At 45.4% G+C, this 14872-nt stretch overlaps 1 protein-coding gene across 1 annotated transcript in view; it reads left to right on the forward strand.

The window, feature by feature from the left end:
- Positions 1-201: 201 nt before the first annotated feature.
- Positions 202-14872, forward strand: part of LOC109298428 — a 49908-nt gene continuing 35237 nt past the window's right edge. The window contains exons 1-4 of the mRNA XM_019518521.1: positions 202-560; positions 3485-4076; positions 4957-5068; positions 9212-9286. Of these exons, the coding sequence (XP_019374066.1) occupies positions 341-560; positions 3485-4076; positions 4957-5068; positions 9212-9286 (999 nt within the window). The 5' untranslated portion in view covers positions 202-340. The remainder of the gene's footprint in view (positions 561-3484; positions 4077-4956; positions 5069-9211; positions 9287-14872) is intronic.

The following is a 14872-nucleotide window of genomic DNA, read 5'->3' on the forward strand; positions in this document are numbered from 1 at the left end:
CTCAGCAAGTTTAGTCATTTCGAAACTGGTGAAAATTCCACTGGCTTTCCCCCAGCACTTTGTGGTTACATGCGCTGTGCGGTATTTGATCCAATGGTGGGTAATTTACATAGCAGGGCTGGCAGAATATAAACATTTCCTGCTTCAGCTGAGCTAGGAAGCTGGCTGGGCAACTTGGAAGTGTGTGGAAGCAGGCAGTAGTACAGATATTGGAACCCAGGACAGACTTCTTTTCATGGAGAGGAATTGCTTAAGGCTGAGATTGTAAAATCAGAACAAGCCAGCGATTTCTGTTTTGCATTCGCCACTGGAGAGCAAACCACTGTCTCTTGTTGGGATTATGGGGAAACTGAAGCGTAAGCTCTTTGGAAAGGGAAAGCAGAGGAATGCATCCTCTGGTGAAAATGCACCAATGATTTCCCAAGAGTCTCCCGAGAAGCAGGAAACCCATGGCTTTCAGGGAATTAAAAATATAGCAGGTGCACTGCTGAAGAAGGCAAAGAGTGAGAAGGAAGATGCTAGAGAGAAGCTTGTGGCCACACAGGAGCCAAAATCCTCAGGTACAGTGTGTGCAGCCCTGACCTTTCCTGTGGCTTGGCCAGCACTGGCTTCTTCTGCCTCTTTTCACCACGGCACTCCTATCTGGAACAAGCTTCCTACATCTCCCCTCATTGCTTCTTCCTCTAGTTTGAAATCCTTCCTGAAACAACTTTCCTTGTAACTTCATTACTTTCACTCCTCTTTCTCGTTTGTTCTGAGTCACTTTGCAACTGTATTATTTATTACTGCAAAGGGCCTTAGGATCGTTCGTATAAAATATATGACAAAACACAGTTTGGTTGTAAGAGCGCTCATGTGGTGGCCTGTTTGTTCATTATTATGCAGAGGGACATACTTGAGTAGCTCATGCCAACACAACTCCCTCTATATGCTGTATTTACTGCTAGAGGAGTGATTCTCAACCTTTATATACTCAAGGCACCCCTTGTTAGACTTGAGGCACCCCTCAGAAAATGCCAGATGTTAATTTTCACTGTTTTTTTGCATATGGAAAAATAACAGAGAAATTCTTCTGTTGCCACAATGGGGCAGAATGTTCTTGACATTATGGATCCCTACATAAAATCTTTGCATTTATCGTGTGAATTATGTTGGTGTTTGCAGACCCAACAGTTCTAACATTGTGCAGCATGCCACAACCCCTTTGAAAGGATCTTACGGCATCGCTGGGTGCTGCAGCATGCTGGTTGAGAATCAGTTGGATGTTTAAAGGTTGACACCCTGGGAACTAACCTTTATTGATTGGTATAGCCCACAAGTGAAATGGTCATATTCCTTAGGAACCTGGGTCTGGAGGTCAATGTAAATCACCATTTTAAATCCCTTAAAGGACAATGTCATCCAGCCTCCGAATTCTATTGGTAAGTGTTTTTACCCACTAAACATGTTGTCAAGGTGGTCACCAGGTTAAGGTGTTTTGCCGTAATTCCAGAGAATTTAAGCCTTGCTTTAGATTCATGCTGAAGATTAAACCAGATGTGAGCATGTACCTGGTCATTTAGTTAAAAGGGATTAAGGGGGCCACATGTGAATGCTGGCCACACTGCTTCCTCGTGTGCCAATGGCTGAGGAGGCTGATGTGCCTTAATCATCTATCCAGGCTGGGAAACCATGCTATCAGGTACCGTAAGTGACTCACAAGGCAAACCGCATTAAATTAATCTCAGATGCTCCCCTAAAGTTGGCGGCCTGGTTGCCATTACTCCTCCCACAGGAGAAGCTAGGTGGGCCCACCATTCATAACCTGGATCTCTGAGTGCTCATGATCTTTTTACCAGCTGGGTTAATGCAACATACCCAGCTAAGTTTGGCACTGGAGAGCTATTTTCCTTGTGGAGTCTGTGGCTGTGTCAACATACATTTACAAAGACAGAAAGCAGCTTCTTCAAAGCAAAGCATTATTCATCCATCCAAAGGTAGGGAGCATGAGGAGCAAGGCATATTTTTTACCTTCCTTTCCCCACAACCCAGTTACCCCATTTCTGGTTACGACTGGCCGAATGCAATGTGCTCTGCACGTCTGTCATCACCCACTTGACCACATTTCTTCTTTGGGACAGCTGGAGATTTCAGCATTCCCTATAATCTTAAGGTTGAGATCTGGTAAAAGTACATCTTGCTAAAGTAGCTGGAACCAGGAAGGAAGGATTTCCCAGTCCAGAGCTTTTTTGCTGACTCTTCAAAGATCCTTAGGATATTCCACCTGTTTCTCTATCATTTTGTGTCTGTTTCCCCTGTCCTACCTCCTTTGATTTATTTCTGCCTAGGCTGGATAACAACACATAGTTAAACTAAGGTACATACGCTATTTATAAAAAAAAAATGCACGTAATTCCCTTACTTTCCCCATTTGTATTCTAAATTGTTTCCAGGGGGTTGCCCATCATGCCCGGACTGCCTGGTTTGATCTAGTTGGGTTCTGGGTGCTGCATGAACGATTAAGAGATTTACATTTCCTTCCTAGCTCTGATCTGGGGCAAGTTATTTAACAGTCCTGTGCTTCACATTTCCTTATCTGTAAGATGGGAATGAAATCACTTCCATACCTCACATGGGTGCTGTAGGATACATTCTTAATATCTGTATGGTGCTTGGTGGGACAGAGCTGGTGCTTTGGAAACATGGATTTCAAAACTATTAACTTTATGCGTGTTATGTGTATCTGAATGGGTTGACTTGTGATTACATTCTTAGCCCAGTGAGTGGGCTAAGAAGCCCTGCTTCCTGCAGGAATGATAAGTTACTGGAGGCTTGGGGGAGATAATTAAAACAGTGCCCTCATGACCAGATGATGCAGGTGTCTAAGCTGGGTAGTAGCATGCATTATTTTTCCTGGTCCCAGATGGTTGGCAGACAAAATGCATAAAACTCTCTGAAGTGACTGCTCTGACCTGGGGAAAGATGCCACTGATACTCCTCCAAGAAGTCCTATGACACTGTGGTCAGTAAAGACAGGTCCTGCAAGAGATTCTGTAGCACATTAGCTCTCTAAGGTCTCCACATGGGAGCTGTGTGACTGTCTGCTGAGCTAGACATGCATATCTTACTGCTTTTACAATAGGTTTTCCCTGTAAAGCTCTTAGTTTAATAACCAGTTATTTGCTTTATGAGAGCTGGCTGGTCACTGATTAACCCTGCCATTGCCCCTGAGAGAACAGGATTGCAGGTGCTGCACTAATGTCAGACCTGCGGGGAGAATGGCAGTGAATTGTTAGAAGCTCGTCTGTAACCCAAGCCTCCAGTTTGGAAGCAGAAGGATGTAGGTGCCTTTCCTGAGAGAAGTGACAACTGGAGTGAGATGCCCTTGAGGAGAACAGAACAGATCAGAGGTGCAGTTGTCTGAGTACTGTGACAGTGAGAAATGCCGTAGAAAAGTATTTTGGTAAGTCAATAAACTTCTGGTTATATTGTCTCTCTGTTGCAGATGAAGCCATTTGTCAAGTCATAGAGCAAAAGAATTTTTTTGATGCTTGTAATCGTATTTTTGATCTGGAACAATCTATGACTGTGGATAAAGCTAAGATTGATGCACTTTACAACAAACTAGAAGAGAGAATGTGGGAAGTTGTGAAAAGAGCAGTTCAGAGTGGTGATGGTGTGTTACTAGAGCCCCTGAAATCAGTAGCTGCCTCACTGGAGTGGCAGAAACAGGGAAAAAAAGAACAGTTTGATAGTAACAATGAAATGGAAGACACTTCAACCTGGAGACCAAAATACTGGAATAAAGGTCTGGAGAATCTGTTAATAGACTGCATGGCAGCACAGTTCCCCTCTGCTGAATCTGCCATTAGCACAGATGACATGGCACTAAGAAAACATCTGAAGCAACTGGAAACCACAGTTCTTCCCACCCTGGAATGCAGAAGAGCTTTCTTCAAAGAAGCAGGATTGCTTACCAGCTACAGGAAATGCTGTAATGTCTGCTTATCTTCTCACCTTACCACACTTATAGACTGTGACTTTAACTTTAGCAGATGTCTTTTAGTTTATGAATGGAGCCTTAAGATGTGCAAAAGGTATGTTCTAATCCAAACAGCTCCTCTTTGTTTTTAGACCTTTCAGTCTTTTTTCCCTCATTTCTAAACATGGTCTCTATTTAGCTTCAACCTGGCAATACTTGGACCATGAGAAGAAAATCAGCTACTCCCACCAAATTAGCTTTGTTCAATGTTTATTTTAATCTCTCTAAGTGGTTAGATAACATTGAGGGCTTTACAGATTGTTCTTCATCAGAAGAAGAAATGAATGGTATTAGGTACTGTTTTATTGCAGTCCTGTTTATTTACAGAAAAGGGACATGAGGTCCATGGACACAGACATTTCTTTGCTCACAATTGCAAGTCATTTCCCAAAAAAACCCCACTCTGCCCAAAAACATTTCAGGTTGGCTTTCACTTCAGGTTTTGCCTCTAGTGCTTTTCTTTCTGTCCCTTTGGTTTTCTTGCTGGCTGCTCTGTCTGCTTCTGGCTCATCACAGGCAGAAGGTGCTGCTTTAGTTATCCCCATTACCAGAGTATCATCATGCCTCACACTAATTAATGTGCTTCTTTTCACAACAACCCGTTGAAGTAGGGGAATGCTGCAGAAAGAATTGAGGACAGGCTTGGGGGTATCAGAAAAGGGAGGTGGTAATTAGGAAATAGGGAACAAGGGGCAAAGAAAGGTGGTAGGCTTAGAAGGGTGCAAACAATCATTATTCTTGTACAAGCTGCTTCCTAGCTGAGAGACTTGGGGTGTTCTGTGCCCACAATTAGCCAGTTTTGCTCAGCATGCCCCAAAATTGACCCGAGTCAAGCTACATAAGGCAGATAGGTCTGAACTGTGATGGGACAGGGCACATAGCTGCTGGAAATGGCCATACCTATTGAGCTCTGCTTTTTGTGTGTGCAATTGCAGTGAGAAGCTTCTGCAACCCAGTTGGACTCTGGAGCAGAAGGTCTCCATGGAAACCCTGTGTCTTGTGCGGATTTTTTCAGATCTGGAGGAAAAACTACTTGCAGCTGCAAAGGTAAAAGCGCACAGTTTTAACAAATTTCATTGTTACCCCAGACCCACCTTCCTTAATTTATATGCTGGTTTTTTTGGTATGACTCGTACATAGAACAGGTCAGAGAGTCTTGCCCAGCTGGCTCTGAATTGACTCTACTCGGCAGCCTATTTCTTTAGGAGCGTAACAACAATGTTCAACCCAGAGAATGATGTGAGTGGTGCTGGAGCCCTCAGTGTGGTTCCTGGCACACACATGCCCAGGTTACAGGTAACCCAACCCCATATAATTATTGCATTGGCTGTTTCTGTAAACAAGCCAAGAACTGAAGGCCCGTGGACAGTGAATAATTTGCTTCCATTTACTGGGTGAGGCCATGTTCTTTTGGCATGTTGGCAGGGAAATGCTAGAAAGCTTACGCTGCCTCACATCATCCTAGTGCTGCATGAGCTATGCTCTGGGGAAATCCATTTCACCGACATAATACCAAAGGACTGATGGTACAGAGATAAGGGGGAGATGAAATGCACTGCCGAAATTCCGGGAATTGTTTGAGGACATTAATTGGACTATAGTCTAGCGTAGTGGCTGCCATCCCTTTCAACATGTCATTCAGACTACTGAAGCCACTGGATCTTAGTAGCAGTGGGTTTGCGGATCCTCGCACAATTCATATCCAGCCTGCTCCCAAAGTAGTTTTCCTTCCACACTAATCCAGAGGGGCTGGCACAGACACCCCCGGTACAGCACACAGGCTTATGCAGCTGCCCATCCCTTTGCATAGTTTTTACATAAGGGTTCAGTGTGGCTGAAGGCCTTGGGATGCATAAATGACCTTAGTTTCCAAAGCTGGTAGAAAGCCCTTTGAAGGATGCTCTGTTTATGTGTAGCTTACAAATGAATTAGAATTGTCTGACTGAAGCTTCAGCATGAGGGGTTTTCCACTGGCAGTGGTGAGACCAATGTCTCCAAATCCAGCATCTCTTTTTAATGCAGCAGCAGCATTGGCATTTCCCTGACTTTGGAAAAGCTTTCACTTTCTATTCTTACTTCTCAGCTGCTCTCAAACCACACCCGCTGACAACTTGTCCTTAGAGAGAGAGGGAAAATCCATTACGTACAATAAGATGAACAACAAAATGAGGAGCTTTGTAGATTCTCATATGTCCCTCAGGAATTCAGAAAGAAAAAGGTAGTCAGATCCATACTTGTGTAGGTCCCAGCTGTGGAAAGTACTTAAACTTGGGGTTGAGTCTTATTGATTTCAGTACTTAAAGGTAAGCACATGCTTATTTGCTTTTGCGAGTCTGGACCACACGGAAAAACACGTCTTCAGGTTCTCTTTTCTGTCTCTATTTCAGAAGAAGTAGTGGCTAGAATCTCACCAGGCTCAGTAACCATCTGTGCATGTGTGAGTCACTACCAAACCATCACATATAATAGTCATTGTGAAATTAGCCTATTTTTCTTTTGTAAAATGACTGTATGTCAAGATACATGAACAAGCTTATGAATTCTTCTTTGAAGATAGCTTTCTCATGGTGTCTGACTGGGCTTGTAAGTCACATGGCACTCTATTCACTCCTGAAGTGGACAACTAGAATGGCCCAAATAGAAGAATAGTCTTAGTGAATAAAGAATATTCTCCTGAACACCCTCATCTGCTGTGATGAGGATTGTCCTTTATTTCTGCACATATAAAACTGCTTGCTTGAACATTTACTAATAGTGAGAGGTACACTTAATTCAAATAGACATTCATGGGTTGAATCCTGGACAGTTTGCTGCATTCAGAAAAGCTGTGGTCTTCCATCTCATCTCCCTAGGATGAGCACTGGTATCACTAGGTTGAATGTGTTTGTTGCTGTGGCGGAGCACAACTGGGGTGCTCACTATTTAGTGGGGGCTACAGCAGGCTGGAGAAGTGCGTGCATGGAGGGAGGCCTGGAGACACCCGTGAGGAGTCATTTTTAAGGGGAATGTGGGTGGTGGAGCACCAGCGGGGTGCCCACCACTTAAGGGCTGTTGCAGGCTCTGAGTGATCCTGCTTTGTGAGCAGCAGGGAAGAGCCTTCCCCCAGGAACCAATTTTAAGGGGGAAGGTGGGTGGCCGAGCACCTTCGATGTCTGCCACTTTAAGGAAGAGAGCAGGCAGGTGCAGGCTAGCCCTGATGAGGTGGCCATTTGAAGATCTTGGCTCTCAGGGCAGATGCAGCAGTCTGCTGCCAGCAGCTGAAGGAGCAACACCACCTGGCTGCCCTGCTACTCAAGGAACATCTTGGAGGTAATGGCAGGAGCTATGGGGATGGCTGGAAGCTCCTGGCCCTGGGCATGACTGTAAACTGCACCCTGCTGGGGATGGGTGGCTTGGTGGAACTGTCTGTGGTGGGACAGTCGCCCAAAAATGCCAGTCTAGTTACCAACCTGGTGAGAGGTGAGTAGGGGTGCCTGAAAACCTCAGCCCCTGCCAATAGGTGGGTTCTTAAGACTGGAGAGTAGTGGGGTTAGGCATGCCTGTCTGAGTGGCACCTGAGCCCACAGGGGTGCAAGACCCTAGAGAGTAGTGGGGCCAGGCATGCCTGTGTGAATGGCACCTGAGCCCATTGGGGTGTAAGACCCTGGAGCCCCAGAGAGGGGCAAGAGTAGAATTAAGGCCCAGAGAGGAATGAAAGTGGAGGTCTAGGTAAGTCTTCGGATGCCTGAGGCCTCACATGGGCCTGATGCCAAGTAGGCATCATAGAAAGAGCTGTGAGTAAAAGGGGTGAGTAATGGGTCCCAATTAGAGAACCGGTGAATTGAGTTACCCAGTGCAGGGCTAGGAGCAGTCAGCCCAGTGTTTGGCAAATTGCCCAGCCACCGTGTAGATGAAGGTTGCAGGAGAGGCCCAAAAGGCTACACCAGGGATGGCGAAGCAGTGCAGAGACAAGCCTAATGGCCTATGTGGTCGCTCAAAGGTGCAGGGTGGAGTGAATGTGGCCTGGTAAAGGACAAGAGTGTGAGAGGCCTGGTGAGAGCAGGCAGAGTGGTAGAGGCCCCAGTGAGAGGGGGGCAGTATGTGTGAGGCCCTGAACAGGGCAGCGTGAGAAAGGCTTAATGCTGTGCCAAGCTGGGCCCAGCCTGAGGCTAGAGCATAGCACAACTCACAAATGTCATCTGCGAGGCATGGGACACGATAACGGGGGTACTGCCCATGAACAGCAGGGTGCTTGAAGGGAAGCTTCCCACCTAATTAACATCTTAACTAATTTACAACAAGGCATGGCAGACAAGTAAGGTGGGTGGCCTTCCCAAAGACAGGTGGTGGGCTGGTACTGTGACCAGACCTGAGAGTTTGCCCCTGTCACAGTTGCCCTCTGTAGTGGAGGTCAGACATATGCAGGTACTGGTGTTCCTGTGGCTCCAGTGTCAGGAATTAATTCCAAAGTTGCATGCAGTGGTGAGGACATGGAGCTGGGGAAAACCATCAGAAACTTTGAAAGAAGTAGTTTTAAAACTTAAAAATGGGAAATCAACTCCCTTCCTCTGGTGTTGGGGATTGCCATTTAATAGCTGACCTTGCCTCTGATGGATCACATGATCTGCTCTTTCCAGTCCCTAGCCATCTCCCCATCATGCACAGGCATGTCTTCACTGTAATGGTAGTTTGAGGTGTTGTTTCTAACCTGTCTGTCTGTCCCTCCTCTGACTTGCTATGGCTGTCCCATTTGTAGGGCTGGTAGCAATTGCAGCCGAAGTACTGCTGCTGTTGAAGCAGCAGGGACACAACTAGCTGTGCTCCTGATCCAAAATTTCTGTGCAGCTTCAGTGTTTTGTGGGGGGTAATCACTGCCTCTAGCTAAGTTAAGCTGAGAGAGGTTAACTCAAGTGTAGAAAACTCAAGTTACCAGTGCAGTGAGGACAAGCCCATAGACTGTAGACTCCAAACACATGGTATATGTATGTGTGTGTGTGTCTATACATACACACATGCACACACAGAGAGAGATCAAACAGAATAATGTTCTTATGACAGTTGTATGTTGTGCCGCTTTACGTTAAAAAGGACTAGACCAGGAACAATTAGAGACCAAAGGTCTTCCAATCCAGTGGGATGGTGAGAGTGTTGGAAACCTGACACACAAATGACTTCTGATTTTAAATGCTTTCAATATTTTCTTTTATGCAGGAGGAAGTAAGAGAAGCACTGAAAGAAGCCATTACTCCTAGGAAAAAATTGGTCACAGACACTACAGTTGTTAAGGTAAACCGAAGGCTGAACCCAACACCTCACATTTCTTCTAGCAGACCTATTATTACATGCACAATTGTGAAAATTTGGTGTGCTCCAATTGTACAGGACCTAGGCAAAAAGTCTGCTCTGTCACACACCAGAAATCCTATTGATTCCAGCTAAGTGGCCAGTAGGCCTGTACGAACAGGGAAGTATTCGATTTGGATTCAACCGATTCAGAGGACAGTGATTCGATTAGGAGATTTGGATCACTGTCCTGAATTGAGTCGGCCAAATCAGCTTTGGAAGATCCAGCGCTGATTCAGACAGATTCAGTGATTCAGATCAGTTGGGGAGAGGCAGGCACAGCCAGGCAGCTCCTCTGACTGTGCCTGCCTTTTCCTGGGTGGTGGGAGCTGCAGGAGAAGCCCCCATGGCTGTCCTGCCCAGCCTCATCCCTTGCCTGGCTCCAGCCTCCTGGCACTTAAAAAAAAAAAAAAAAAAAAGCCGTGCACTCACCAGCTCTGGCAGCAGCAATTGGGTCCTCCAGGCGCTCGTGGCAACCCCCCCCCATGCAATGCAGGCAGTGGGGGACAGTGGAGATCACCTCTTCCCTGCCTGGCACCCGCACAACAGCTGTCTTATGGCATGGGTGCTGCGTGGTGCTGCAGTGCACCGTGCGCTGTCTGGGAGCTGGGGCCGTTGGGGCTGAGTGAGTAATGTGCCCTCCTGCCCCGCCAGCCCCAACTCCAATCCCTCCCTCTCCCAATCCCTGCCCTTCTCTTCCCTTCCCTTCCCTTCCCCCTCCTGCAACCCTAACAGACTTTCCAGCTGGAGGCAGCTGTCAGCTGCCTGTTTAGTCTATGGCTGAATTTCCGAATCAGCCAAATCTTTTCTGAAGTTTTTCTGAATCAATTCGGATGCTTTGAATCAATTCATAGCTTTTACTTGGTCTCTCAATCTGATTTGGATTCAGAGATTCAGTTCCTGAATCGGGCAGAATCTCCTCCGAATTGAATAGGCTACCGAAGCTTTGCACAGCCCTAGTGGCCGTTCCATAACTGAGATCAGTTTTTCCTCTTGCATATATAAAGGAAGAAAGAGATCAAGTTCCCCGTGTCTTGTATCATGAGTAATAGCCTGATCTTGCTCCCCATGATGTCACTGAGAGGTTTGGACTGAGGATCACGCTGGGAGTGCTGGAACTACTGCTGCATGAAATATAAATGTTTTTATACCATGCAGCATACGGGCATAGGGAAGATTTTCCAAGCATGGCACCTACTTGGCAATTGCTTGCATCCTGTTCCCTGCATGTAGTGTACAAGTTGAGAGCAAACTGGTCCATATGCTATTTCTGCTCGCATGGTAACACTGCAGGTGGCAGTATGTTCCAAAACCATCACTACAGGTGATTTGCCTGGAAACATATGGAAAGCCAGTGTGAAGTGCTTTGGGAAATAATTTTGTTTTAGTCAGTGTCTTATGGTGCATTTACAGTGGGATTTTCCTCCAGTTCCCTAGAAGAAGGCAGTGTAGTTCTAACAAGCCTGCTCAGCCTGAGTTCTACGTTGCAGTGTGATGGCCGTAACTCCTGGATAATAAGAGGGCTGGATATACCAAAGGCCTTGCAAATTCTTACTGAGGTGGACATGGAAATCATGGCATATTGCACGGTGATGTATAATTGGCAGTTAACAGCTGAGACTATTTCAGTACACGGTGTTTGTGCACTACAAAGGAGTGGTCTGAAAGGGGCAGGAGCAGAATGATAATCACAGAGCAGGCCATGCTGATTTCTGAGCTCTAAGCCAGAGGAGAGAACAAGGGCCAGTGTTTGGCTCTAAATCCTTATTGGGCCACAAATAGGCCTTGAAGTTTGGACTTGAACTAAGAGATGCTGAAATAACAAGTGACTGGGCTGAGTACAGGCCAGTGTAATGGACTGATATGCAGGAGGACTGACTAGATGAGTGATTCTCAGCCAGGGTGCCGTGAGATCCTTTTGAGAGTGCCACAGTGTGATGCACACCTAACATTAGCACAGTTAGGTGAGAAAACCTACACATGATTCACATGTTAAAGGTCTTTGCGACAGGAGAATTGCTCTAGTATTTATCTTTCGTCAAGCAACAAGTAAAAACTAAGAGCTGGCATTTCTTAAAGGGAGACTGGACTCTAATGACGGGTGCCTTGAGTTTAACAAGGTGAAAAACCATTGGACTGGATCATAGAATCTATGAAAGCTGTAAAGCTCTAGTATGTCCTCAAGTCCTCCCAGGGGAGATGTAGCTTATACTGGCAAAATAATTCTTTTGCTCATTTTATATTTTCTAGTTCCCTGATTGAAATAAGTTATACTGACAAAACTGCAGTTTTACTGGTGTAACTGCATTCAGATTTAGTTTCTTACCAGTTTAGCTGTTGGTTAGAGATGTGATTTTTCACAGTGCCAACTGCCAGAAATAGGCCCTCAAAACTGTAAGTGTTGAGTAGGCTCAAACCTCTTGTGAATAATACATAGTGCAGACTGTCTTGTTCAATCTAAGGTTTTGGTCAGGTTCCAAACTCCGGGAGAATGTGCTTACCTGTCTGCCATCCCCACAAATTAACAAAGGTATTGTTTACTTTCTGTCCTAATCTGATGCACAGTGCTATTGCATCCTGGCCAACTGCAGCCATATCTGGCTGAATTTCAGTGGTGGTTGTCATGATAGCAACATCTAGGTGATTATGTTTGAAAGTACTTCGGAATGGATTATATTTGATGAAAAATCCTATATAAATATATGATCGTTATGCAAATATTACCTATGAAAATTCGTTGCTCATCAGCAACACTTCATGACCCCCAGCTCACATTCTCAATGTTTCCTGCCTTGCCTTTTTTGAACTGAGATATTTATTGCGACTAGTCCATGGAAAATCCTACCGGGTGTGAGTCATTTGTCCCCCTGATGTTGCTAGGAGCATTAGTAAAGCATAGGATATTATTCCATCTGTCTATTTTTTCCCATCTGGTCCACTTCTCCGAAAAGGTTTCATTTCCACAGAGCAACTCAGATGGTGTTAAGTTACCAACTGTTCAATTTGATCTAAACTGAAATTGGTGTTTACCCTTCTGGTGTGAAGGAGCAAAGTGCACACCTTGGCCATCTATCTGACCAGATAAGCTTGACCAGACTGTGGTGACCCTAACAATTTAGGCCAGACCCACTGATAACTGCCACCATCATGAAATGCATGCATGGTTAGATCTAGCATTTTGAAAGGGGGGGCAGGGTGCAGATGATGAGGGGCATCATCACATGTAAAAATAACACATTTTTCTCCAGTTAACTAGAAGCTATACACTAGGGCCAGATTATTCAGTTTAAGATTGAAGCAAAAAACAAATACAAGTTCATTGCAATGAGTTTGAAACAATCTGCAGGACTGAAATAGGATTACTAGGAGCTGCTAACAGACAGCAGAATTGCAGAACAAAGGATAACAAGGTTGGTAGAACACCAAGACCATTATAAAAGAGAGGGCTGTGGAATGAAGAGTTTAGAAGGGATCAGGTACATAATAATGAGCCGTGAAGTCAAGTGACTCCCTCAGTGCTGCCTGACTAGAAATGCTGTTGCCACTTCTAGGCAGTTGGTTTTAAGCCTTGGGTGGAGTAGTGTAACAAGGACCCTAGGACTTCTGGTACTTTGAGGGAGAAACAGCAGCAGAGGAGCCTCAGGTGAGGATGGCTGCTCATTATGAGCAGCTCCCCTGGGATTTATAGGCTATGAGTGCCTATTGCAGGGCTGGCTGCTCTGCAATACTATAACAGGGTAGATCCCTGCATAGGAAGCAGGACACTGCTACAGCAGTTTGGCAGAAGCAGTAAACTGCTCTGGAACCCTAGAAATAAGCCAACAAGCCTAAGTAGAAAATACCTGTAGGTAGCTGGGGAGGGCAGGGTCTATGCAGCACATAAGCCCAGGGCCTGATTCAGGATGGCCAGTTTAGCCCTGGAGCCTGAAAGGGGAAGAGCTGTCCAGAGAGATGGCTGTGACTGAGATTTGGCTATACCTGAGAATAACGGGTAAGGAGCTAAGGTTCTCCAGGGGATGAGTAGGGGTTTTGGTATACAGCCAGTAAGCTAAGAGTTTAGTTATAGCCAAAGGGCTTATGCCTTTTGTTTAAATGTTAACCAGCAGTTTGGGTTGGGACTATCAGGGGTAAGAGGAGATCCCAATAGAGGCAGAGAGGCATTGTGAGGCTTGAGCCTGCTAAAGGGCAAAAAATAAGCTGCAGTATAGCCCAAGAGGGTGAGAACTGGGGCCGAGAGCCCAGAGATGGAGGGAAAGAGACAGGCACAGGGTGTGGGACCTGGCACCTTAGAGTGGCAGAACTGGGGCCAAAGGCCAAGCACCTGAGAGAGGCAGTGATAGGGTCGGGGACTCAATGCCCAAGAAGGCAAGAGACAGATCAGAGGCCCAGTGCCCAAGAAGGGCAGTTCAAGAAGACATAAAGGTATGAAGAGACATGACACTGGACTCAGGCCAAGAGCCTACTGAAATGATTGGAAACACCTGTGAGGCATGGGCATAGCAGTAGGGGAGGTTTGAGTCTATGAATAGCTCATAAGGTAATGAGTGCCTTGAGGGCATGAACAAGCGAGATATGCCCACCTAATGTCAGTACTAGATAGGGATCAGTGGAGTCTGAGAAGGACCCACTTGCATGGGGACAGACCAAGGCTTGCTCTAGGATCCTTAGGCAGTCTCTCTTTCAAAATACAATTAAACCAATTAAAAAAATTAGATGTACTGTATACAAGTCAGCAGGACAGGATGGTCTTCATTCAAGAGTGCTGAAGGAAATGACCAAAGTCATTGTGGAACCTTTGGCGAAACTCTTCCACAACTTGTGGCACTCTGGAGAAGTCCCTGAGGACTGGAAGAGGGCCAATGTTGTGCCCATCCACAAGAAGGGCAGGAGGGAGGACCCAGGTAACTATTAGGACTATGCAAAGCTTCAGGTGCTGATTTGATTTGGAGGAGATTTGGCTCAATTTGGTGGCCAAATCTCCCAATCCAAATCAAATCAGGGGACCAGTTAAAAGGTCCGAATCAATTTGAATAGAGCTAAATCAAGAATTCAAATTCTGACTATCTGACTCATGCAATTTAGCTGCATCTTTTTGAATATGTTTACTTAAATCCTGGATTTCTTTTGAATTTTTGGGAATATAAGTACAGCATTCTTTACCTATTAAAGCACAGACTCCTCCTTTGCTGGCTAGTATATAATCTAATGCAAGTCGGTTTTGTAATGTCATTTGCCTTATTTCCTTCATTTCTGTATTTATTTTATCAAAACTATCAGCAATAGCATTAGCAATCTTTTCCAGAGATGCTGCAACTTTCTTTATCTCGGACATAGCTAAGCCTGCGCCATAGCTGGGGAACATTATGCCCCAAAGTCTTTGATTTTCTGTAATTCCACGAACATTGCGAATTCTTCCTTTAGGTAAGGGAGATCTCATAGTAAAGGCAGGATATGCTGCAGAGACATAGCTTGTTCTTCTCCAACTGGAGGGAAAATTTTTATAGGCCTTATCTCCACACACAAAATAGT

The sequence above is a fragment of the Gavialis gangeticus genome, unplaced genomic scaffold (assembly GCF_001723915.1).
Source record: "Gavialis gangeticus isolate Ggan-Ray unplaced genomic scaffold, GavGan_comp1, whole genome shotgun sequence".
Classification (NCBI taxonomy): Eukaryota; Metazoa; Chordata; order Crocodylia; family Gavialidae; genus Gavialis; species Gavialis gangeticus.